This window comes from Nesoenas mayeri (assembly GCF_963082525.1).
Source record: "Nesoenas mayeri genome assembly, chromosome: 2".
NCBI classification, from domain to species: domain Eukaryota; kingdom Metazoa; phylum Chordata; class Aves; order Columbiformes; family Columbidae; genus Nesoenas; species Nesoenas mayeri.
The window spans coordinates 114,732,392-114,756,815 of NC_137543.1; the positions used below are offsets into that span (position 1 = coordinate 114,732,392).

General features: G+C 44.3%; 1 protein-coding gene across 1 annotated transcript in view; it reads left to right on the top strand.

Annotated features, from left to right (window-relative positions):
* Nucleotides 1–14,723: 14,723 nt before the first annotated feature.
* TBX20 (T-box transcription factor 20) overlaps nt 14,724–24,424 on the top strand; it is a gene marked incomplete at both ends in the record, with an annotated part of 34,345 nt that continues 24,644 nt past the window's right edge. The window contains 4 exons of the mRNA XM_080340519.1: nt 14,724–14,850; nt 16,848–17,082; nt 18,365–18,529; nt 23,798–23,906. Coding sequence (XP_080196645.1) covers nt 14,724–14,850; nt 16,848–17,082; nt 18,365–18,529; nt 23,798–23,906 — 636 coding nt within the window. The remainder of the gene's footprint in view (nt 14,851–16,847; nt 17,083–18,364; nt 18,530–23,797; nt 23,907–24,424) is intronic.

Consider the following 24,424-nt stretch of genomic DNA (forward strand, 5'->3'; position numbering starts at 1 on the left):
AAGAATTACAGCATGACTTGGTTTTCTTTCTTATTAGATAATTATTGACATAGCAAATCATAAGACATAAGCTGATGAGTGACCAGCCTTCATAGATTCTGCTACTTTATGCAAAGTATTTATTTTTTTGTGTCCCCTTCAATACATATTCTTGAGAAATTGTACCTAAATTTGCATATACTGCCTGCTTCATTGCATCATAGAGGAATGGCCTGGTGCTCAGTAAACTTAGCACAAGGTACATGTATTAGTAGGATTGTTCCTCAGGTCTAGGAATCGAGTCTGGTGTGCCAACACAGAGTTTTGTGAGACCTGACATGTTCTTCCTTGCTTTGATTACGTAGGTTTATGTGATTGTTTCATTTATCATACACTTCTGAAAAGAAAACAAAACAAGGAAAAAGTAAATTCAAATTATAACTGAGGGACTGAAATTAACTTTAGCTGTGTTGCGTGTATGATTGTCCCGTATATAATAATTTAAACCTCTTTCAGTCCCTGGCACTTGGATAGCTAAATAAGGATGTTAGGAGCTTTGCCATAAGCCTTCAAACAAGACCACACCTAGACCCATCTAAAGCTCTTTGGTATCGGTGTGGCACATCAATATGAAGTCTGCTGAACAGATAGTAGATCTGGTTTCTGTCTCTTCTGAAGAAGGGAACCCAGCTTTTGTAAAATCTGGGTTCCATATGCAGAGCCAGCTATGAAGTCTTTCCTTTCGCAGGAAAAGCCTGCGCCAATGTCCTCAAGTTTCATCAGCTCTGTTATGTCTCTCATGTCTCTTCCTCCCCACCCAGGAGATTCAAAGTACCAGTGCTTCGGTCAGACCTGCCTCTTCTTTACTAGAGACATATGGCGATAAGCACATTTCATGTCTCCTCTACCTGTTGCTAAACAGAGGCTCAGGGATAAAAGCGACTGGCATGTTGCAAGGACCTTGGTAAAGAGCCTAGTGAGGAACCACAACTTCTGGTGTCGCTTCTATGAGGCAATGAAGACAATGTGACCAGGTGGTGGACAGCTTATTAGTATAATTCACTCTCAGTTTGGCTGCAAAAGTTTGTTACAATCCTTCCCCCTTGATTTCTGGCTCTGATGAGAGGTTGTTTTAAGGCACCAAGAAGACAGTCCAGGAATATGCTTAACTGCTGAAATGATCCCTTCTTTGCTAGATCATGTATGGTGTGTTTTCTGGGGACAGCTGAGCTAAGTTCACTGGTAACTCTGGGTGCAAGCGAAGCTCCAGCTAAACAGTGGATTAAGAATACAAAACAATGACACACTGCAGGAAGAATATTGAAGAATGATCGCTGTTTATTAACTCCTCTGGATCTGGGGCTGAATGTGATGATGTTTCAGCTTTACCTAAAAGCTTACTTGCTCTGAGAGAGAGCTGGCATTTTGCAGCAGAAATTGCTTTTCTATAAAAAAATAATTTAAAAGTAAAATGAGAACCAAAGTGAGTTACAGATGTCAAGGACTGTAGGTTGACAGTGATGTCTATGAGATAGCATGCAGATGACCTAAGCAGTGCTTGAATGAACTGAAAAATCTTTTGTTTAAAAAAAGACAGGAAAGAGAAAAGATAGCTTTCAAAAGGGCTAACCCTATATTTCTTTCTTGGCCTGTACAACCTCCCTTCTCTACCCCTGTAGCCCTTGCAGTTCTCATTTATGTGCTTCAGATGCACTCAAAAGTTGGTTCTTTTTGTTTCTCCATTTTCTATGAAAACTCTCATGTTACTATGACTGTTAGATCTGCAGTGTGAGGCAGATTTAAGTACACAGGTGTCTGTCAACAAAACAAACCAGAAAACAAAACAAAACAAACACACACACACACACACAAAACAGAAAATGAAGGCAAAAACCCCAACCAAACCCCAACCAAACAAAACCAAAAAACAGGGTAAGTGACTGGGTTACATTAGAAATCCCGCTCATTGTACAGTGTCTGTTTCTCCAGCCCCCACCACTGCCATTTACACCATTGCCAGTGGGACAAATGTGTGCTGCTTCTGCAATTCCACCACCACCACCATTGAAAACACTGACCATAACAAACACACATTTTCAGACAAAAGAGTATGGTTTAGAGACAGACAAGAAATACCAAGGTTAGCATGTTATTCAAAACTGTATATATTCAGGTTTTAGTGGAGAAGACCAGCAAAATACTGGTGACCATTGTGTTGTGCTTGTGACTGCAGTCTGTACCCATTCAGTCTTCCAGTGCTTAGGTCACACATTAGAGAGGGATCAGTCACTGTAGATTAGCACATATCATCCATTTTAGTGACAGCAGAACTAAGTAATACTCCCTTTCCTGCAGCAGTCAGTGGCTTCTCTAAAGACATTTCCAAATTCAATTGCTCTTGGGTTAATTCCTCTTCTCTTATATCATACTGAAAACTGGACAGCTGCCCCAGCTGGTGTCTGAATCTTCAATAGAGAAGAGGTCAGCAAAACTATTTTTCAACGTTTAGGAGAAATCTACTGAAACTGTCAATTTTAGAAAGCTGATGGCAAGTTGTTTGACAGATGCCAAGTGGTAAGAGCCCAAATATACTATTGTGAATGTTTATTTGTGGGCATAATGTCCCCTGTCAAAAGGAAGAAAAGGATGCCATGCAGGTTGCAAATATTAAGTGACAGATTTCATACAGCCTTTCTTTTGCTGAAAACATAAGTACATGTTAAACATGGAAGGGCTCTTCCCAGTCCCTAAGAACACATCAGTGCAAAAGGCTCACAACCCTTTGAAACTGAACTTAGGAAATAGGGTGTTCGAATATTCATTGCTTTGATAACAAAAATATTTTTAAAGCTCTCTAAATCTGACCTAATTGAATATGATGGTGTCATCGGCTGTTAGTAGCAATGCCAGTTTTAAGAACAGATTCTGTCTTCTCCTTTGTGAAAGCTCAGAGTCTACAAATCAAACTGTCTTCTAAATGCCTTGTTTTATAAGCACTGCTAATATCAGCTCTCTGTATGGTGCTTTTAATCAGTGGACTCCAAAGCCTCTTATACAGCAGGCCGGTGTCATTATACTCATTTTTTGGCAAAGTGCAGGAATGTAGAACAGTCGCAGTTCTGGGCTAGAGCCTAAGACTAGTAAATCCCAGTCTCATGTTCTAGTTACCGTCTCGTGCTGTTCAAGAGCAAATGTGGCGTTGCTGAGGAAGGGTGGAGGAATCACCTGAGGTACAAATCTGTCATTATGACTGTAAAAGCTTTGCCACACTTAAGCCACTCTTTTTTTTTTTTTTTCCCAGCATGTATTTCCACCCCTGGGGCTTAGCACCAAATCTTCACCCTCTCAACCCTTTGGTCTTTATTTTCTTTCCATTACCATGTGTTGGCTATGTCTGTTTATTTTGCCAGAATTAACCTTGGCTTTCCCTTTTTGATATAAAATACCTCTTTCAAAGTACTCACTCAATTATGTCCAGGTTTTCTCCTCCTCACCTCTGCTACAGCCTACTGTATGCCATTGTTTTTTACAGTGCTAGCCTCAGTTTTACTATGCACTTAGTAAATCCATATCATTAATTCTGGTAGGGTAAAGGGGATTTTCAATTCTTATTTATTCTAGGCCTTTTTAAGATATCCACACTAACCACAGTGAACGGTTTTAGTGTTTCATGCACTATATAAAGGCAAATATCAATTTCAACAGGATTGCTTATATCCAAGTGTTTCAAACCTGAGAGACAAGGTTTGTCTGAGCACCAGCACTCAGAACATTCCTGGTGCTAGAAAGAAATATTTATTAAAACACTATTTCTTGTACTGTGCTTTGCCAGTTGTCTTCAGCATCAAAAGATGCACGACAAGGTTCTCCACTCCATACTTTCTCAAGAGTTTCTTAAAAAAAAAAGGAGGAATATAGACTTCGGTATATAAAAGGGGGTCTATACCATAGACTTTTAAGGAAAACTAAGCTAGACCTAAGCTCTTGGTCAAATCCTTAAATTGTCAGAAAGTGACACTGTAAATGATGTTTTTAACTTGAAATATATTATTCCAACATTTTTTAAAATGTTTCAGTTATTGGAAAATGGAAATTAATTTTCCATTAATTGAAATGTTTCAATTAATGGAAGCTGTTTCAATTAATGAAAGAGATTTTTTTATGACTTTCATTTTTTTTACTTTGACTCCACATACAGCTGGAATTACAACACATGGCTTCAGGCTGATTTTCATCAAAGAAAGATCTCTGAAAGAAAAAAAGAAAAACAAACCAAAACAAAACATATGTACACCAAAAACACCAAGAGAAAGCATCTTTACCCTAAGTTTAAGAGGGTACCATGGATGAAGAGAAGTAAGTCACTGGATTAACTAGGCTAGGCTTAGCCCAGATGTCAGCAGTGGATAGAGTTGAAAGTACAGCCTGTGTTCTCCTGACTGACAGACGGGAAGATAATCAACATCAGTAAGTCAGGGCAGCTTTGCTGCTAATCGTCAACTACGTTGTGGTGGGATTCAGCTGTACTGGGCAACTATAGACGTACAGAAAGGCCCATTCCTGCTCTGCAGACCTTGCAGCTTTGTCAGAGGCAGGGCAGGCCAGTGGTGGAGGGTCAGGTACACTGTCCTCCTCCCCTGACCATCGCCTTGCACAAGAGGAACCCCTTCTGCCTGGCCAAATTTAAAATCTCCCCATTTACCTTCCTAATGCTGGGCCAAAAGAGCACATGAGGCTGCAAATGTAGTTCAATCCTTGTGTCACAAAGGGTAGTTGAAGTAAAAGTCTAGGAATGATGATTTCTCGGCCATGGAAAAAATAAGATGCATGATAGGTAGTAAGTGGTGTCTCTTTTTTTTTGTGGAAAGGAGCTGTTTTCACAAGTTTTAATTGCCCCTGGTTTTATCCCTAAGATATGCAATTTACGTGACTTGTAAGCATTTATAAACTATTTCTATGATTACATTTATTTGTTATTTACTCAACATGTAAAGCAAGATGTTATTCTATCAATCAAGTTACATTTGCTTCATTTGTGTTTCACGGTAACAGCAGCATCAATTGTGTTAAACTTCGTAAACCTTTCCTGTATCTCAAAAGAAAAAACAGCCTAACTTCGTATCCTACAAGAAAACTTGAGGCTAATACCGTATTAACTCTCATTTAGCCATAATTTAAATTAACAGATGCAGGCACTACAAGATTATAAACCTTCTTCATTAACAAAAAATACACGTTCATTTATATTAAATATAAACCATCATAATCTTATGTCTGTCATAGGAAAATGTTGTTTTAATTTCTATGTCACCATGAAGCCTAATTGATTTGTATTTTCATTACCACAATCATTATTGCTGAAAGCTTTAAGATCAACCACAAATACTGTACTGCAGTCACCCAGTTGAGCTCTAAAACCAGACTAAAAATCCCTCAGAGGTTTGGTAAGGCTGAACCGAAGTATTGGTTCGAGTTCTTCTCTGATCCACGTGAAATGAACTGTTAACTTTAAGGGGGGCAGATTTTCACCTCTGATTGCCTGAAAGCTGATGTCAGCCTACCTGACTTCCAGTCACGTTTTATGGTGCAAATTCCGGGTTGATTAGTTTCCTCGCTTTGATATAACTAATGGAAGCAAGCTGCCTTCTTCTGCAAACCCGCCTGGGCAGGGCAGGAAGCGCTTAGCTCGGACGGTTGTCTTCACGCCGCTGAAATGAAAACCCTTTCGGTGCCAGCCTTCCAGCAAAGCATATGCTGAGAATTACACAAACCGGTGAATTGCTTTCCCCCAACGTTATTTACGACCATGTTATTTCAAATAAGCTTAGGTTCCCTCTGCAAGCTTAGCCATTGCCAGATAAATCAGCGGTATGTTACGGATACTGAAATATGTTTTCCAAGCCTTAATCCTGAATACTTTTGAAATTGCAGGCTTAAAAAAAAAAAAAAAAATCATGTTCATGCCAAAACACCCCCAATCCTTTTCCCCTTACTGTTAAAATAAGCAAAAGCGATGCCTTTCACCACACCACGGTGTGGGAATGCTTCTCCTTCCATCCTCACAGTGTGGAAATAAGCCAGAAATATCTGGCAGCCCCGTCTGCGGTGCCTGACGGGTCGGGCAGCGCGGCCCTATCTGTGCACGCTGGGTTTCTGCGACGTTTCTATCAGGCTTCAGACAGCCAAAGGCTGCGAGAACAGTTTCTTGGTGACAGCAGTGCTGCTCCCAGCCCGTATAACACACTTTATTACAAGCTACTCTGTATGATATGATCTGGGAGAGTTGTAAATCATGGCGCTTCTTCTCGCTTTCCGAGTTCACTGGGCCAGAAATGAAATAATCTTTGCTCTACATTCACGTCATATTTCCTTGTTTCCTAACTTGTTTTGTTTTGTTTAAACTACCATTTTCTTTTACATCTACCAGGAGAGATGTGGGACACATAGTGTTTATAAATCACTGAGCAAAAATTGAAAAGCTACTGAAGATTTTGGAAAGTGGCTGATAGTCTTTTTTTAATTCTTTCTACCACTGGCCCTCAAAGCAAAACTCATTGTCTTTGGGCGTATTCCTACTGCTGTATGTTCACAGAGGGAAAATATGCAGAGGTCAGCAGTTCCAAAGGCAGTCTCTAATTTTAGGTCCTTAGCTTTGGATATTTTGGGATAAAACTTTGGACACAACAAAAGAAGTGTCAAGGAACTATAAATCTAGATGAAGTAAGTGACACCCAAGATTTCTCAAACCAGAGACCCAAAACCAGAAACTCTTCTATTTAAAAAAAAAAAAAATTAAAAAAAAGTTTAAACATTTGCCAGAAAATGTTTTTTTCTTAGTTCTTGAGGTTTCTATCCTTCCCCACACTTCCCGCTATTCCTATTTTCATATCGCCATTACAGGCAACTCTGAAATTCTCTTACCAGTCCAAGGCCTGCAAAAGCCGAGGAAAAAAATGTCCTTTCTTATAATGTGCATATGATCATCTCAAGATTGAGTGCTCTGTAAAGTGTGGGTTTTTTTAAAAAAAAACAAAAATATGTTCCTTGAAAGATTTATATTTAGCTAAACTCATTCTAAATAATTTAAATTGTCACTATATTGTTTATTAATGTATTTTAAAGATGCAATGTTCAATTTTTAAAAATTGTAAACAAAAGATCTATTTAAATTCCACTTATGTAATAAAGCTCAAAAGTGCTGGTTTATTAAATAATTCTTTTATAATTAGATATGAAATAGGAAAAGTAGTAAAAAATATTTGAAATAAAATTAAATTAAAATCATTTAACATAAAATATGTCACCAATACAAAAAAGGGGGGGGAAAGTAGAAATCAATATAGTTCCAAGAGCTCAAGTACATTTCCAAGCGGTCCTGCTCCACAATCATTATCCAGAGATTTGCTTCGAACAACAAAAAACTGCATAGGCAGCTCTCCTGGAAACTGCAAACCCAGAATTTCTGAAGGACCACAGTACCTGATCAAAGGAGAGGGAACCATCAGAATCTTTCAGTCTGTCAGGAACTGCTGTTCCATCTTCAAGTTGAAAGTCAAGAACAAGCTCAGTCCTATCTCTAGGACAGACAAACAGACAGATGTACATATGCCTCTCAGGACATGATAACTTCAGTGAGACTTCAAAAGTCCTGAACTAGAAGAGATTTTTCAGATGCTCTGATAAACAGCTTCCACATCAGTGACATGTATTTTTGTATCTTTAAAATGAGCACTGTGATACAGAAGTCTTGTTTTCCACTAAAATTTTGGTCTAAAGCAGTGGTTTCAGTTTACAGTAAGTCTTGCACTGTGGCAGATTGTGAGCTGCTTGTATTGATTCGTGGAAGGCAACTAAAAAAAGCACTACTGGACATGTTTAAACCTAAGGTACTGCATATGCGTGCATATAGACGTGTACCTGCACACGCGTATTTTACGTGTTGAATAATATTCCCAAAAAGCAAGTCACGTTTTATGCTTTCTAAAATTTTGAAGAGCAATTTGTGAAATGCTTTGTGTGTCAAAAAATTGTAGATGCTTTTTGTGTAAAGAAACTAGGCAAATGGATTCTTGCAAGCCATTGAAACACAGTTCTCTCCAACAAAGTAGCAGGACTGTAAATAGAAAACTTTCTCTTCTCTGGGTTTGTTTTTATTTTTGTTTTTGTTTTTTTTTAAGACCTGTGAAGGAGCTTTTCTGAACCCAGCCATCCCTGCAACATGCCAGAATTTCTGCTTAGTTCTGCCACTTAATCCAGTGAATATTTCCTCTAACTCTGTGAAACAGGTGGAAGGGCTCTTAGGGACCTTGGTTTGAAACTGAGCATGAAATGGATGTATAAAAATAGAGCGTTAAAGATCTTGTGGCTTTTTGTGACATTGCTGACTACCGTTTTAAACACCAAAACGCAAAGCTGGTGCGTGGTCACTGCGGGCACATGTGCCTTGGTTGTTCTGAGCGCTCGTGAAGATGGCTTGTTTTGCTTTGTTTTTCAATTAAATGATGTTGGTCAAGCTGAGCAAGACAAACTTGAGTATTAATTAATTACTTAAAAATAAAAAAGGCTTATTACTTATGGTATCTGTGATGCAAAAAGGAGCAGAGGTCCCTCACTGCATGGAGGCAGGAAGGCCCTGCTCCCTACCCCATCTCACCCTGGAGCGCCCCAACCTTGCCCTGGCCAGCCCCCCTGGGTACAAGTCAGACCCCCCCCATCACCCACTGGAGTGGGATGGGATGCTGGCCAGCCACCTTGGAGCATCCAGTTCCCGGGGGTGCAAGCCTCCCTTCCGGGGACAGGGAGTCTCCCCGCTCGGGAGGAGCAGGCACAGCATCGGCAGCCGCAAATCCCTCATCCCTTGCCTGCACTCGGGGAAACCAACCCAGCTGGCTAAAATATGCTGCCTGACTCAGGGAGAACGTATGAACACCTTGGATAACGACCTCCGTGGATAGTCGGGGTGCTAATGAGTTCAGGCCAAAAAAACAAAACAAACAAAAAAAAAAAAAAAAAGGAAAAGAAAAGAAAAAGAAATAGCGCTTTTTGCGTTCATTGCAGCTTTCTCGATAGCTGATCTTGAAACCCAAAGAGATTTTGCAACACTTGAATGAAATGATCACCCCAGGAGTCTTGAACGTCTTGGTGGTGCTTCAAAGGATAGGTGCAAAACATTTGCAGTACAAACCCTTAGTGAAAATTTCATCAGCTTTTAGTGACGGTTTTTAACCGAAAAAGGAAAGAAAATCTATGGAGTACTCATACTTCTTTTTTTTTTTTTTTTAATATAATATAAAAGTGTCATCGCTTCCGTTAAGCGTAAACTCTAGGTTTATATGGAAAACACAGTGCGTTTTCTGCACATGAAAGGGACGTTAAAGCGTAATCGCATCCAGCTGAGGTACCGATGTGTGTATACACAGTATCGCACTCCTGCATATACAATGTATTGTGTATATACACAGTATCGCACGTTTATACTCCTATGGATGCATATTTACTCGGGCGTTTGTAGCGTGTGTGTGTGCGCGCTCGTAGGCTTGCACCAAAAGCAGATTTGCTAGATGGCTTTGAATCAGGATGGATGTGTTTAATGATCCTCCTGGCTGTGTGTCCGTGTGTCCGTGCGTGCGTTGAGCTGTGCCCGGCCGTTCGCGCTCTCCGTGGACAAAGACGTCTCCCGTTCAGGAGTGCAGCAGCCTGCAAAGTGTGAATAATTTTCAGTGAGGAGTTACACTAAGTGGGAAAGCTTTTAGCACATTATCCACTGGCAATTGGACTATAATCTAATTGTCAGCCCTCGGGTCTTAATAGAGCCTTTCTCTTTCCACCATCGGATTTGCATCTGGGAGATGCCTAATGGGTTTAAAATGCCTCGCATTTTGCTCCAATAAGCCACCTTCCCGGCGTAGGTGACATTGAGATGTTTTTGTTGTGAAATTGGATCTCGGGTACCTGGGCTTCTGCCTTGCTGGCGCGGCTCTTTTCGTGAAGAGAAGAGCTTGAAGCGGTGGCCAGGGGGGGGATGCCCCCGCCGCAGAAACAGCGCTGGGAACTTGCTTGCTCCGAAACCGGGGAACGCAAAGGGAGGGTGAAGCCGGCGGAGGGAGCAATATGATTATGTGCAGCACAGGAAAAAAATAATTAAAAACCCCAACAACAGACAAACAAAAACCAAACAAACAAAAACCTGAAAGCAAAACTGATAATCGCGTGAGGTTGGAAAGGAGCAGAGCCGGAGCCGGGGAGCCCTATAGTCATCGCTTTGTTAAGGAACGAGGAACTCTCAAGACATGAACGGGCGTTCTTACGACCCTGCCCGAGCGAATAAACACGATTATTAACACAGGACAAGCTGATTTCTTCTACAAGAGAAATAAAAAAAGAAGAAGAAAAAGAAAAATATTTTAACTCCTCCCCTCCCGAGGCGGGGATGCGTTTAAACCAAAAGCAGCACCGCAGGTTACTTTGCAGCGGGCGGTGCGGGCAGTAGCTCCTGGCAGCACCGGGAGAGAAGCAGTTTGGGTAGGAATGCGGCAGTAAGGGTCTTAGCAGCGTCTCCTCGCACCCGTAGGCTCCTAATTAAAGGCGGGAGGCTCATAAAAGCCCTAATTAAAGGCCATACACATACATACATACATACATATATACATGCCAATATATGTCAGGTTATCCTAAGGGGCGGCGGGGAGAGGAGCGGGTGACAGCTCAGCTCAGCTCGATGCTCTGCAGGGAAAGAGCAGCCGGGGCCGGTTTCGGGGCACAGCCCCACGGGTGCCACCACGGGGCTGTGTGGAGATTTGTCTCTGCGGCATGAAGTGAGCGGCGTGGGGGCTTTTGAGAGAAAGAGGAAAAAAAAAAAAAAAAAAAAGAAAAAAGAATAGGAAAAAAAGAAACGGTGGCCCCTCTCATCACCGTGCAAAACAGATGCTTAAAAACTGAGCGTGGTCCGCCGCCGGGTCTGCACCCCTTTCCGTGCACCTGGCCCGCTGGCGAGGCTGCGCGACCGCGTAAAAGCGCACAGGGTCGGAGCTCATGTCAGCCAAGCAAAGGCGCACCTGAAATCGAACCTCCTATTCGACAGGACCCTGGTTTTCTTGGCGGTTTTCTGCATGTTTCTGTCCCTCGTGTCTCGTTCCCGTCGTGATTTTGGCTAGGTGAGAAAAGGGCCGTGAAGAAAAGTTCTTCGTCGTTTTCACGGGATCAGCTTTTCGCCTTTGCTTTTCAGGGATCAGAGATAGGTTTTGGAAGGGGACTACAAGGTCCCTGTTTGAAACCTGACGATGAAACTGAGATGTAATGCTGATTAAAGCTGGTAACTGAACGAGCACAACGAGGTGTGCAGCAATTACCCGAAGCGATTACTCGCACGCTGGTTTTTGCCAGAGCGCAAGACAGCAAGGAGCAATGTGCGCAAAGGAAGAAAAAAGTACTTCGAAAGCATAACGAAGCCTCATGAAATGGCTCTGTCATGCCAGACTGACACAGGCGACAAACACCTGCGTTGGTTAGGTAGCAAACAAACTCCGTGGTGTAGATAGCGTGTTCTGTATTTACGGATAAAGAAATAACGAAGGATTTAATTTAAACGGGTTCGTACAAGGCAGCCGTCCTGCTCAGGTGCAGCGGGGTTTGTAACTGTGCTCTGGGGAGCGGGGTCGGTATAGCGGGGACAGGTTCTCTGTGCCCGCCTGCAGCGGGGGCGACAGCAGGGACTGGCTGCTCCGGTTCATACAGCCCGGGAAGGGCGCGCGGGGGCTTATTAATTACAACCCCTTGATTGGGAAAGCAGAGGGAGAGCACTGGGGCAGTGATAGGTGTCCCCGACACTCCCCTCCCGTCCGTGAAAGCACCCCCATCCCCGAGAGGACCACGGGCAGGGGTGGCCAGAGCAAACCAGAGGAGCCACTCTCTCTCATTTTTCCCACTCAGGTCGCCGGACCCGCATGTCTTCTGGCTCGGCCTCGGCGGGGGAAGGAGTCGCAGCGAGGATTAGGCGGCCGGAGCCGAGCCCCATTCATTGCCCGCGGGGGAGGAGGGGGTGCTCTGGACGTCTAGACAGGACTCATTTCCTTATCGGAGGCGGAGCGAGGGAAAAACTAAGAAAATAAAGATTCTCCTGGGATTGAGCAAAAACTTGCACGGCTTAATTGAGTAAGAAGAGTCATCCCGTAAGGAAGAACCTCTTTAAAAATAAAATAAAACAAAGCTCCTGGGTTTTTGATCTCCAAGGTACGAGCAGGGACCCTCAAACCCCCAAGGCCGTTCCCTCTCCCAGAGGAGCAACCCCCTGCCCGGAGGTGATTGCCACCCCCGCTCCACGGCCGCGCCGCGGCCTCGATCTCCCCGCTACTCTCCGCGCCCGACCGCGCAGTGCAGCTCTCACCGCGCAGCGCTCCTCACCGCCAGGGCCGAGTCTTTCTCCCCGAGCTAAAGGCAGTGACGGGTCACCCCACGGGGCTGGAAATCCGCGGCGAGGCAAAGCAGAGAGGGCTCCGGGCTTTGCCGCAGCTCCCGGGGCTGAGCCGATCCCCGCGTGTCGATGTTTTCCAGCCAGGCGCGGTCAGCACCGAAATATCCACCGCCACCCGCCGCACCACCCTCCCCTAAGCCCTGACAGGCCAGGCACGCCGGGGGCAGCCCCTGCTAGGGACAGGTATGTTACGACCTGGCTGCCCTGGGACGGAGATAAGCAGGTTCTGCGCTGTTACTTTGATGAGACCTTGGCTTTTTTGTCATCCTTATTTTGCACGGCGCATAGAGGAGGTAGGAAACCAGAGGGGAATTTAGCATCCGCACCACCACTGCAGGGAGAGTGAAGAAGATAGTTGCCCGGGCTATGTGTACCCTTCTTTTTATGTCTTTTTAGGCAGGCCGAACTCTGCTTTTCAAGCAGGGACAAGGGAGAGCAGGGCCGGAACTCCGGGACCCCCGTCCCGCCGCTGCCGCCCGTCGCACACCGGGAGCGTCCTCAGGAGCGGGACTGTCCCGCGGAGGAACCGGGCTGTTAAAGGAGAGATGTCTCTCGAAGTAAAGCGATAAAGCATTTTGGGGAAATTTTGTTTGTTTGTTTTCTTGGGATTGATGTCGGGAGAATCGTTTGTCTCGTTTTCTCTGTGGCGAGAGGCGATGCTTCGTGAACTGCCCTTGCCCCTGCAGGGTCTCCTAGTTCCCCGGCCGCGGGGGCTGGCTGGGGTCTTCCCCTATGCCCCTCTTCCCCAGCTCCAGGGTCAGGCAAGACCCGGCCCCCAGACCACTGTGTGTCGCACTGAAATCTTAGCCCTCTGCCAAAAGCTTCAGGCGCTTCTAAATACGCATCCTGTTTGAGACAGAATATATATATTTTAGTCTATTTATATTCTATCTATTGGCAAATTCGGGTAATAAAAGGGCAAACCGCAGTTGGTTCTCGCTCATTTCAAAGCGATAAGGCACTATTGTGTGTTGCCCACTTCGCTGGCTGCGAAGGGTGACCCAAAAAATTGTTTCTCCATATTAAATAAGTTCAGCAGGAACAGGAGCGGCACAGATCTGTACCTGACTGGGGTTAGTCCTTCCAGCGCTATGTCCCCTTGGCACACGCCTGCGTATTGAAAGCTTCTCAGATTCTGTTTTGGGTTTAGAAGCTGGCACTTCACTAAGAAAAAATGAGTGTCCTCTTGAGTCGTTTTAGCAAGCAAATCTTGTAAGTCCTCTTTTATTTAAAGGACTTTAGTTAGATTGCCCACTTTTTTCATCTACGGGAGAATTTGTACATGAATTTTACTTGTTTACAAGAGCACTGGCGAGCAGTTTACTTAAATCACTGATTCGGGATAATCTGCGCGTTGGCACCATCAGCCCGTCCTGGTTTTGTCTCAATCTTACGTGCTTGATCAATACCATCTAGTTTGGTGGAACCGATGAAACGGAATTGAAGAAAACTGTAGGACCAGTGGCCCGTGTACTGGCTTGGCTTGAATCCAGCAAGGGTCTCACCTGGGCTCTGCCGAGGCGACTACATCTGATTGGGATGACAGTATTTGCGATCTGATGCAGGAAATACAAACGCACGATCAGCCTTAAGGAACCTTCTGTCCCAGCAGAAGGCGCACACCGATGAAACGGCTGCTTTAAAAATTTCGGTCTTTTAAAATTTGAATTTTAAATAGAAAATTGGCACATGTACGCACGCGAAAAAAATAAAGCATTTTCTCCTTTAAAACCATCTCTCCACTGGTTCTTTGATTTTTGCCTCGACAAAGCGAATAAGCCTAGGGATCATTTCGGGAGAAGCCCCGGCCGTATGGCCCTGTCCCCCCGCCCCTCTCCCATGGCTCAGAGGAGCGGGGGGCTCACCCCGAACCGCTCAAGCCGCCGGGGCCTCGGGAGGGAGCGGAGCCCGGTTATTGTAAGGGGGAGCGGCGGTGGGGAGCCTGCCTGAGGTCCGGCCGCCCCCTGCCCACCCCGCGGGCGGGCAGAGCCCATCCCAGCCCTCCCCTTCTTTTTTTTTTTCTTCTTCCTCCTCCTCCTCCTCCTCCCGCCCGCCTCCGCCCCCTCCTCCGCGGTCGGGCCGGGGCCCTTGACGTGTCCCGCCACCGATTGGCCACTGGCCGATAGGATCTCCGCGGCCCCGCGTTAAGGCGGGGGAGCGCGCAGCACCCGGTGCAGAGTGTTTCCCTTCCGCTCCCTCGGTAACCGCGCTCCGCTGCCCTCGGTACTCCCGGTCCGGGCAGCGCCGTGCCGAGCTGCTTCTCCGGCGGGTGGCCATGGAGTACACACCGCCCCCCAAGCCGCAGCTCTCCTCCCGGGCCAACGCCTTCTCCATCGCCGCCCTCATGTCGAGCGGCAGCTCCAAGGACAAGGAGTCCCCCGAGAGCACCATCAAGCCGCTGGGTGAGTGGGGAAAGGGGTGACCGCCGGTTTCTGTGGGGCACGGAGCTCTCGTCCGTCCGTCAGTCTGTGCCGGCGGAGCCCGCTTTCCGCTCAGGCTCACCCCTCTCAAAGCTCCGGCAGTCGGGTCAGGCAGCCGCGGTTTTCCCCTTGCCCACAGGTTTCGCCCCGCTAGGAAAAGCCGCACCGTGGAAGCCGGTTGAAGTCTCCTCATTGCCTGCCGTCTTTTTCAGGCAAGGCTGTAGCACAAACCGTTTTCTAAATTCCTCCGGTTTAAATTAAGCCGTTTATTAAGTCTTTCCGTTCCTAGAATAATCTCGCACGCTAAGGTAGTTATATTTCTCTTCATTGGTATTAAATGGACCTCTTAAATACTTATTGCCAATCGTCTATGTTTTTAAAGTCAAATAAGAGTATCTCCGGTATCGCGCCTAACCTTAGAAGGGGTTGTAAAACTTACATTGCTTTGCTCCATAGCTACTCGGTGTAGACTCAAAGATTTTTTCACTCTACATTGAGCCGGGACGATTTGTATGGTAATTCCTCGCGATCTTCGGGTAAGAGATTTCGCTTCTATTCGGTCGTCTCGATTCAGATTCCCGAAGGCTTTTAAAAAATATTAGAACTTCTTTTCCTCCTTCCCTTCCCCCCCTTCCCCCCCCCAATTTCTGCGGTTTGTGGTCCTTGCATGTGTAGACTTCGCAGAAAACTTAACAAAAAAGCACTAAGCTTTCAAGGCGCCAATGAACAAGGCTACATTCACGCTTATAAGAATTAAGAAAATGCGTCGCTCTCAGTGTCTCCTCCATCTAATCAACTGACTTAATAGATTTCGCATAGTCCAGGGTTTCATTGTGAACTTTAGTTTTTAGTTCAGGCGATTACGTAGGCCAGGAATGGTGTAGTATTCCCGTTTGACATATTTACACGGTCTTGTGTTAAACGTAGCTATTTGTCTTTATTTTCTTTTCCTGAAAACACTCACTCAATTTCTTTCAAAATTGTTATTTTTTAAAACTCATTGCCCCGTGTTCTTCAGTTAGAAATCGAAGGGAAAGCACTGCCTATAACTGTCTTATTTATTAAGTGGAGATTTGAGGCGAAATCTTTCTCTGTCAGGGCAGGGGACATTCGTGCACCTCCCGTTTCTTTGGCGCCGGTCGGTGGATCCGTCGCCTCATCCCGGTGCGGCAGCGCGGGGCTGGGACAGAGACCCCCGCAGCCCTGTTCCCTTATCCTCATTCGGCTCAAACACTAAAAGCCTCCCGGGGCTTGCAAGTAGGAGGGTGGAGCACCGGCGGGACCCAGCGCCGGCGGCAGCTACCACACCCGCGCAGGTTGCGTGGCCGCACGCAGCTACCCCGGAGTCTGTTTCTCCAACGGAGCGTGTTCAGCCTCAGCAAACCGTCTGGGAGGTGGGGCAGACCCGTCTTTCTGAGCGGGTGAGCCTGTGACCGGCCTTGAGTTAGTATTAGGAGCTCACTACCCCGTGGAGGAAGCGCGGAGACTGCGCTACCGCGCTCGGGCTCTTTCTGTGTTACGCGCTCTGGCAGCGGCGCAATTTAGGAGAATCTGGCCGCGTTTCCCCAGTGTGACCCCGGAGCCGAGCGCTCCCGTTTTAATGAGAATTAGTGACCTTTCCATGGAAACCCTCGCTTAGCAGGGAGGCAGCGCGCAGGACGCGCCCTGTCCCCCCCACACCCCGTGGAGCGGGTAATAGCGGGGCCGCGCTGCTCCCCGCTGTCCCCCGGGCATCAGCCTCTATGCACCTTCGGGGACAGGCGCCACTCCGGGCTCTTCCCCGAGCTAATCTCCGAAAATCATCACCCCTGCCTTTCAACGACGACCTGTCGCCTAAGAAACAGCGAGGATCTGCGGGTGTGCTGGATCAGAGGGTGGGAGCTGAACGATAAATGCCTTTATTTTAATAGTTTTTCTCGGCGGTTGTACCGTTCTGGCTCAATCCTCTCTCTCTTCCCCCCCTCTCCAAAATTCTGCAGAGCAATTCGTTGAGAAATCCTCTTGCGCCCAGCCTTTGAGTGACTTATCCAGCCTGGACCCTCACGGGGATTTTAGCACCAGCCCTTCGTCCTTGTGCACCGAGCCCCTCATCCCCACCACCCCCATCATCCCCAGCGAGGAGATGGCCAAAATCTCCTGCAGCCTGGAGACCAAAGAGCTCTGGGACAAGTTTCACGAACTGGGTACCGAGATGATCATCACCAAATCCGGGAGGTAAGGCTGGGCAGTCCCGGGACCCCTCTGGGCAGCTTTGGAGGCTGATGGTGGAGGCGAGGGAAGGCAAAACAAACAAAACCCACAGGTTTTATTTTGGGAGAGCAGCACGGATAGATTAAAGGGAGGAGGGTGAAGCCCCTTAACTGATGCCGTGATGCTCAGCGCGGTGCTGCGCGGTGCGCGGAGCCCCGCGGAGAGCAGAGGGAGAGGCGGCCGGGGCGCCAGTGGGATTCGGTTCGGTACGGCCTGCTGACATCGACCCGGGGGGCCCTGGCGGCTGGATAGAAATGTTGTTCGCTTAAAATTTGGTGTGTGGCTGAAAGCTCCTTCGTGCAGCGCCGTGATTTTGCAGTTCTGGCTTGGTGCAGATGCGGGGAAAAGCGATGTCGTGGGGAAATAATTCAGTCAGGGCTTGATTTGGTTTTATTTTCTCTGGGTTGCAAATGATGTGCAAAAGAAACCCAGGCTTTCTCGTCACCTCAGACCATTCTGTTTCGTCAGTAAAGTTTTTTGAGTTTGGGTCAGTCAAATACAGTTTGCAGGAGCCAAATATCTTGTCGAGTTTTGTAATCCCCAAAGTTACTTGTTATTAATGTATCATCCTTGATTATTTTTTTTCTTTTTGTCCTAACTCGTGAGCTCTACCAGCATGTGTTTTAAAAAATACTAATAAAAGTACACATAAAATCTGCGTTTTGAAGTTCAGAGTCTTAAACTGTTTAAAATTATTTCACTTTATTTCTGGTCTACGGCATAACCTTCCGTTTTTAAGTTGCGTTTTGTCAAAACGTAAGTGAAGAAATAAAAGTTTAGTTCTGTGAATTCCTCTCAGAAATATCGTGAGCGGACTTAAAAGATCATGCATCTAAAATGTATGAGAATATTAACGGAAATGAGTTTTGCAATATTTCTCTAACACGGGTATGGTTCCCATTAAAAATAATAATAAAAAAATCTGTGTTTTCAAGGACTAATGTGCTTTAGGTAAAACTATTTTCGAAAATCGTTGTGTACTTTCGAATACGAGGCAAAAGTATATTGCTCTTTTACTACTTTTTCTTTTTGCTTCCAAAAATCGTTCCGATTTCAAGCTGCTCTTTCTGTGCATGTTAAAGAGATACACAGGATTTAACTTCTATCATGCTGAAGCAGAATCAATAGGGGCTTTGATTTTTTTCAGGTGGTTTAAATATGATTTTTATTTTTAGCAGCTTTTCAGAAGCTCTCTCGTTTCTGTTCTCCATCCGCATATTTATTTTCTCATTTGCCTATATTTCAGGAGAATGTTTCCTACGATCAGGGTTTCCTTCTCGGGAGTGGATCCTGAAGCCAAATACATTGTGTTAATGGATATAGTTCCTGTAGACAATAAAAGATACAGATATGCCTACCACAGGTCTTCCTGGTTAGTGGCTGGAAAAGCTGACCCTCCACTCCCTGCAAGGTTTGTAGATTTTACTGATGGTCATTTCTTTATATTCTTTACCTTTTTTTTTAAGTTTTTTTTTTTTTTTCCTTCAAGAAATACACACTATTAATCTTTCCACCCTGTTTGCAAACAGTGCTCTGAGACTTTGTCTGTGCTTAACCAAGTTGATTGCAAAACTCTTGATTAATTTCTGTGATGCAGAATCGGGCCTCAAATCTCTGCTTGAGGCTTGGTTTATACTAAATGTTCCAAGGCATGCAGGATTTGGCTAAAGGCTCTTTATATATGTGTATATATATATATTTATACGCACATATAATTTAAATGAAGTTTGCCTCAATTCAGATAAGAAAGCTTTGCTATTTTTACTTTTTTTTTTTTTAAATATATTGATTTGTCTCTTGGGTTTCCTTCCCGTGGCATTTCACCTCATAATTCAAAACAATCCAGGCACCACCAGCCAAGTCCACATACAAATACAATATTACTGTTCAATGCTGTTTATGCTTGAAATTATACTATTTCTTGTTAACATACTCAGTGTTTACTAACCGATAATTTTACTCTTGCTTTTAGTTGTCTTTTAGACAACAGACAAAGCATGGATCAGTTCTACAGTGCAGAGATTTATTTTTAAATTTGTTTATTTATAAATCACAACATTTTCTGAGACATTAGGGAAAAAAAAAAAACAAGTAAATTACCCTCCTTTTCTATACAGAAATAAAACGCTGTTAAAAAAAAAATCTAAAATAATTCTGTTACTTTAGTTAATGACCAGCTCCTTTCAGCATCAGGAAACTGAGGCTGCAGTGCTGGGCTGTAGGGTAGGAGGGCACTTCAGCAGAGACCCACACTTCACTGTATTCAGCCCAGCACTTCAGTACGTACTTAAGCACCCAAGTCCAGTAAGACTGAAGCACATGTCGAACGGCTTTGCTGAGTCAGAGACGGAGATATGGAAATAACGTGGATGCCTCTCTGGCTTCAAAGAAACTTTCTGTAGAGGGCTCTGTGCAAGGCAAACAGATCCACTCCAGGTGGCTTAGTGCAGGGTTAAGGACTTGCTTATAATAGAGAGGGAAATTAGAAGTGAAACACAAGAAATGCAAGCACATTCATGTGTGTGTGTGTGTGTGTAAGAGCACAGGGACCCAGTCCTGCACACTTTCTTCATATAAATAGTTTGACTGAAATCTTGCTGACTGTTGATCTCTGGAAGGCGGCTCAGGGAAGTAAACAAACAAAATGCGCATGCAGAGAAGCTGTGATTAAAGACAGCAACCTAGAAGTTATGTCGGCTTTGTTTTCATGGCCAAAAACTCCTTCTTGCAATGTGGTTAACGTCTGAGGTCTTCATTTGATGTATGGTAATAGGCACGGATCAAAACCCAAAGGAAAAACATGGATCCTGCTCCAAAAGAGTCAGCTTCAAAAGAAGAAATAAGGGAAGGACAGAAATAGGTTTAAGGCAGGGTTCTCCCGTTCTTATTTTTCTGTTCAAATGCCTTTTGGGATACCTTTAAATAGACTTCTAATTCACACTGTCTGTCATAGACTAGTTCAGTGAGGAAATACTGACAAGAGTATAAGACTAGATTGATTCTTGGAATAATTAGCAACTGCCATACTGATTGTTTTATATCTAGGGTCAAATCTTCTTGAGTTTAATATTTATTATCGTAAATATCATATTATACTATGGTAGCTCTTTAAGGTCCTCATCGAGTCAGCACCGCTATGTGCAAATGCATACCTGTGCTGTTTCATTTAGGGTTGTCTTCAAGAAGTTTTGCCCCTATGTTCAAGTGGTACCTTTCCTATTTCATTTTCAGGATGTTTAGCCAAAAGACACATAGCATGGGCACAGGTTACTTTTTCTTTTTAGGAATGGTATACATACACATTTATACACTTTCTCCTTCTTATGCTCCTGTTTGGTGAGAAAAATTATGTCAGGAGCTTCAGTGTGCCAATGTTTGCACTGTCTGTGCTTTTTCTGGAGTGTCAATGCATCTTTAGAGGTGAGAGGCCTCAGTCTTGCTCAAGCAGATTAAAAGTAGTACTCCTCCCCACTTGAAACGGGTTTGGTCCTGCTCCAGTAACAGGAACCCTTTATGAAGTTATGATTCCTTGTCTCCCAAACATGTGGTTTTAGCTCTCCTTACTTGAGGCTCATCAGTGAGGGCTGCAGGCATGCTGAGCATCTGGGTGCTGGTATCGAGGTGCTAAATGCCCACTCGCATCACTGCCTGCATCTGCATAGGCACGATGGCATCAGGAAATTATTCAGGGCTCACATTATGTATGGGTTAGGTGTTTTTCTCTTTCCACTATAAAAACAACTTTCAACACTAAGGCAGGTTTTTTTATATTTTTTTTTTTTTCAAATTTAATAAGCATTCTGTGATTCTGTTTGAAAGATTAGCCCTTCAGGGAACTTTCTACAAAAACCAGTTTTATCCCTGTCTTCCTGCTGTCAGCATTTAAGACAAGTTTATGTTGCAATGAGCACTTAAATACTTTTCAGAGAGTCTTTTGTAAATGTTCTGAAGTGCTATCTGAAGATAGAATTCCTATGTGATGTTTTGTTTGTTCTTCCAAATTGGTAAGACTGTATGAAACCTCAGTTGAATAAGTTTCAGCATGTACCTTTATTCGGTGTTCTTCCTTTTTTTTCACCTCCTTTCACTTAGAAGCCTGTCTCTTTTTTCTTTTTTCTTTTTTTTTTTTTTTTCAACTGTATTTGGCTACAATCATTTGTTTAATGAAGTTATAGTGTTTGCACACTTAGAGAACTCTAGGTAGGAAACCTTTAAAAGGTATCCTGTTTTGCAAATTATTTGAGACATTGAGGTAATTAAAAGCAGAATCCACAGGGCTTGTAGGACGAGACCAACTGTTAAACTAAATAGAAGGAAAGCAGTGTCGCATTCCTAAATATGTAAGAAGGAAGCAGTACCCAAACTTTGCATATATCATGAAACATTATACACCGTGGAGCAAATTCACATCCTAATATGGCTCCGAAAGCCTTTGTGAACTGGAGCGAGCAGCCCTTCTCATCTGGCTGGCCTTAGAGCTCTTGTGAACTTCTGCGGGAGCCTCATGTGCTGCGCTGGAATGTGCACACTTATTTCTCTAACCCCTTTGCTCGTGCGTGCTTGTGGTCTCTTCGACTTCTACTTCAGAGGGCAATATGTCAGGTTCTCAAGCCTCTTTGCTGAGGCGTATGAACTCAGGCTGTAGGAGAAGTGTATGGGTAGGTGTGGTTCACCAGGTGGAACCACGTGTTGCAGTGGGATTAATGGTGCGTAGCAAATAAGTAAAGAAAGTTGAGGTCTAGTAACATGTCCATGTAACCAATATTCAGGTGCCCATCCTTCAGTGACTTTCCTGTCAGTGCTCTGCAAACATCCAGGTGCTTCCTAGTTTGAAAGCAGAGCCAAGTATTAACTGCCTACAGTGTAAAGCAAATGAGCTCAGCTTTTAGACACATGAAGATCTTTACTCATTCCCCAGCACATACTTGAAATAGTTTGACTTTTTGCTCCCAATTAGTCAAACCTTGCTGAGCATGATGCTCTGTGGTCACAGTGAACATTAGTAGCTATCCAGACATTCAAAATTAGGAGTCAGGCTAAAAAATAAAAAAATCACAAGACTGGCTGAAGAGTTGCAGGACATATTTGGGACTGTTTTGTGTTTTGTCTTCTCTAATTCAGGGCTCTAAGGATTGAGCTTTTCATTTTTTTCAGGAAGGCAAACAATTTTCACGAGAGGTAAAATTCTTTTCACATAACGAGATTCCAGGTCTTGGGTTTTCAGATAACAACATGATTTTTCACAGGCCTTGCAGTGGAATCAGCTGAGTCGATAACAGTGAGGACACTTGTATGGTAGGAATATTTTACTGTGACAGGAACCCTGGCTCAGCATCTGTCCCATGGACTTAGCTATACCAGCCAAGTTGTGCTTTGGATCAATGTAAGGAAAACATCCTGCACATCTGAAGCAAGCTGTGCTGGTAAAACTTCAGTTTCACTGTGTCTTGGGGATTCTGCTGGCAAAAACGGAGAGTGCAGGATCAAATATCCTTCCTTTTGAGCAACAGAGTTGTGTTCCCTGGAGCCTTTAGTATAGGCATTCCTTGATTAGGGATCAGTGTAGTGTATCAGAGAGTTACGTCCCATCATTTAGTGGTTTTTCCATTCTCCTCTCGCCTAACCAAAATCATAGCTCAACAGCAACAAAAAATGTTTATCTTTCTAATCCGGCATCTCAGCACTGCCCCGCCCACCTAATGGAATAAATTCATCCGTGTGGCCAAACACGTCACCTGAAATGAGAATCAGGCCCTCAGCAAGTGATAACCGACACCAACAGAAGCAGAACAGGTCTGGTTTGCACTAGTTGAAGGTCTAGTTCAGCTCTTAATTCACTATCACAAAAGAACATTTGAGTTAAATAATTTTCAGCAATACATTATTCCTATTAAATCATTGTTTTAAAATAGCTTGGCAGTTGTAATTAGTCTAGTCATAATGTATATACCATTGTATCTACATGTCTTCTGTGCTTCCTTTTCTTCTGCTTAATTTCCCAAGTGGTGGGTTGTTAATTACAGAGCTGCAATTAATTTTTTCATGTCAGACCACTGTGCTGGACTGCAGCCTTCAACCTCTTATAAACAGATGTCACCACAGCTAATGCGTGATCGAGTGCAGGTTAAAATCATTATCACGGCTTAATGTTACATATAAAGAAAAATGCATTTTTATCTACATTCCCCCATTATCTCTCTAATGACACCATGTTTTTTTCTCTTGGAGCTGTAGTCATTGTTATTTTAAGTGCTTGTTAGTACAGCTGTGGGGAAAGACAAGATCAATTTTTCATTTGGGAAAAGACACAACAGCAAATGTTAGTTAATGTCTCAATTTTAGATAACTAGATAAAATAATAGGTATGATTAGAGAGCAATCTAGCCCTTCGACATGGAATTCTTCATTATGTTCCAGTGAACTAAACAGCTCAAGTCATCTGCTTTACTGTCTTTCATTTATGGTCATATTTCAGGCATGCATTAATTTGGGGGGAGATTGTGTCTTGCAGCTCTGTATTAACCCTGAGCTCTCAGGAAATCCCTGTCTGTGAAACCACTGCATATCCCAAAAGCAAGATATTACAGGCTTTTAATTTCATGTGGAAGTGGTGCCCATGCACAAGACAGGAGGTGAGATATTTTTTTGTGAGCAGGCCTTTTTCCTGTGTTTTTTTTAGGTTGTACGTGCACCCTGACTCCCCGTTCACTGGAGAGCAACTGCTGAAGCAGATGGTGTCCTTCGAAAAAGTCAAACTCACCAACAACGAGCTGGATCAGCATGGCCACGTGAGTAGCCTTCCTGGTGGGAAAGGGTAGAAGATCTGACATAGAGGAATCACTCACTTGTGCCACAGGGATAAACTTGTGGGAGACACCATGATGCTGAAAGGCTGCTATGGCCCTCACCTCACAGGTCTCTTGGCTGGCCCTTCATAGTGCAGTGGAAGAGGATGCTGTGTGAGGCTTAAACATGTTGAGTTTTAATCTCTGCTGTAGAAGAACAGGTGACTTCAGAAATCAGGTTTTTTTACCTGTTTTAAGGTAATGCCCAGGCCAACAGTAGTGTTCAAATTATGTGCCTACTGTCATCAGAGACCAAATGTCCATCGGGGACAAGCTCAGGGTGGTGTTGAGCATCAAAGTGAGGGAGATAAGGGAGGCAGGTGAGCTTTTTGTTGTCCATTTGCCTGCATTTTGCTGTAATTTCACAGTATGCTCAGCTAGCAAGCTTGTATGCTTTTCCATGTGTGCTTGGATGCTCACTTTCATCACAGACAACCTGTTAGGGTTGGGTCCCTCAATAA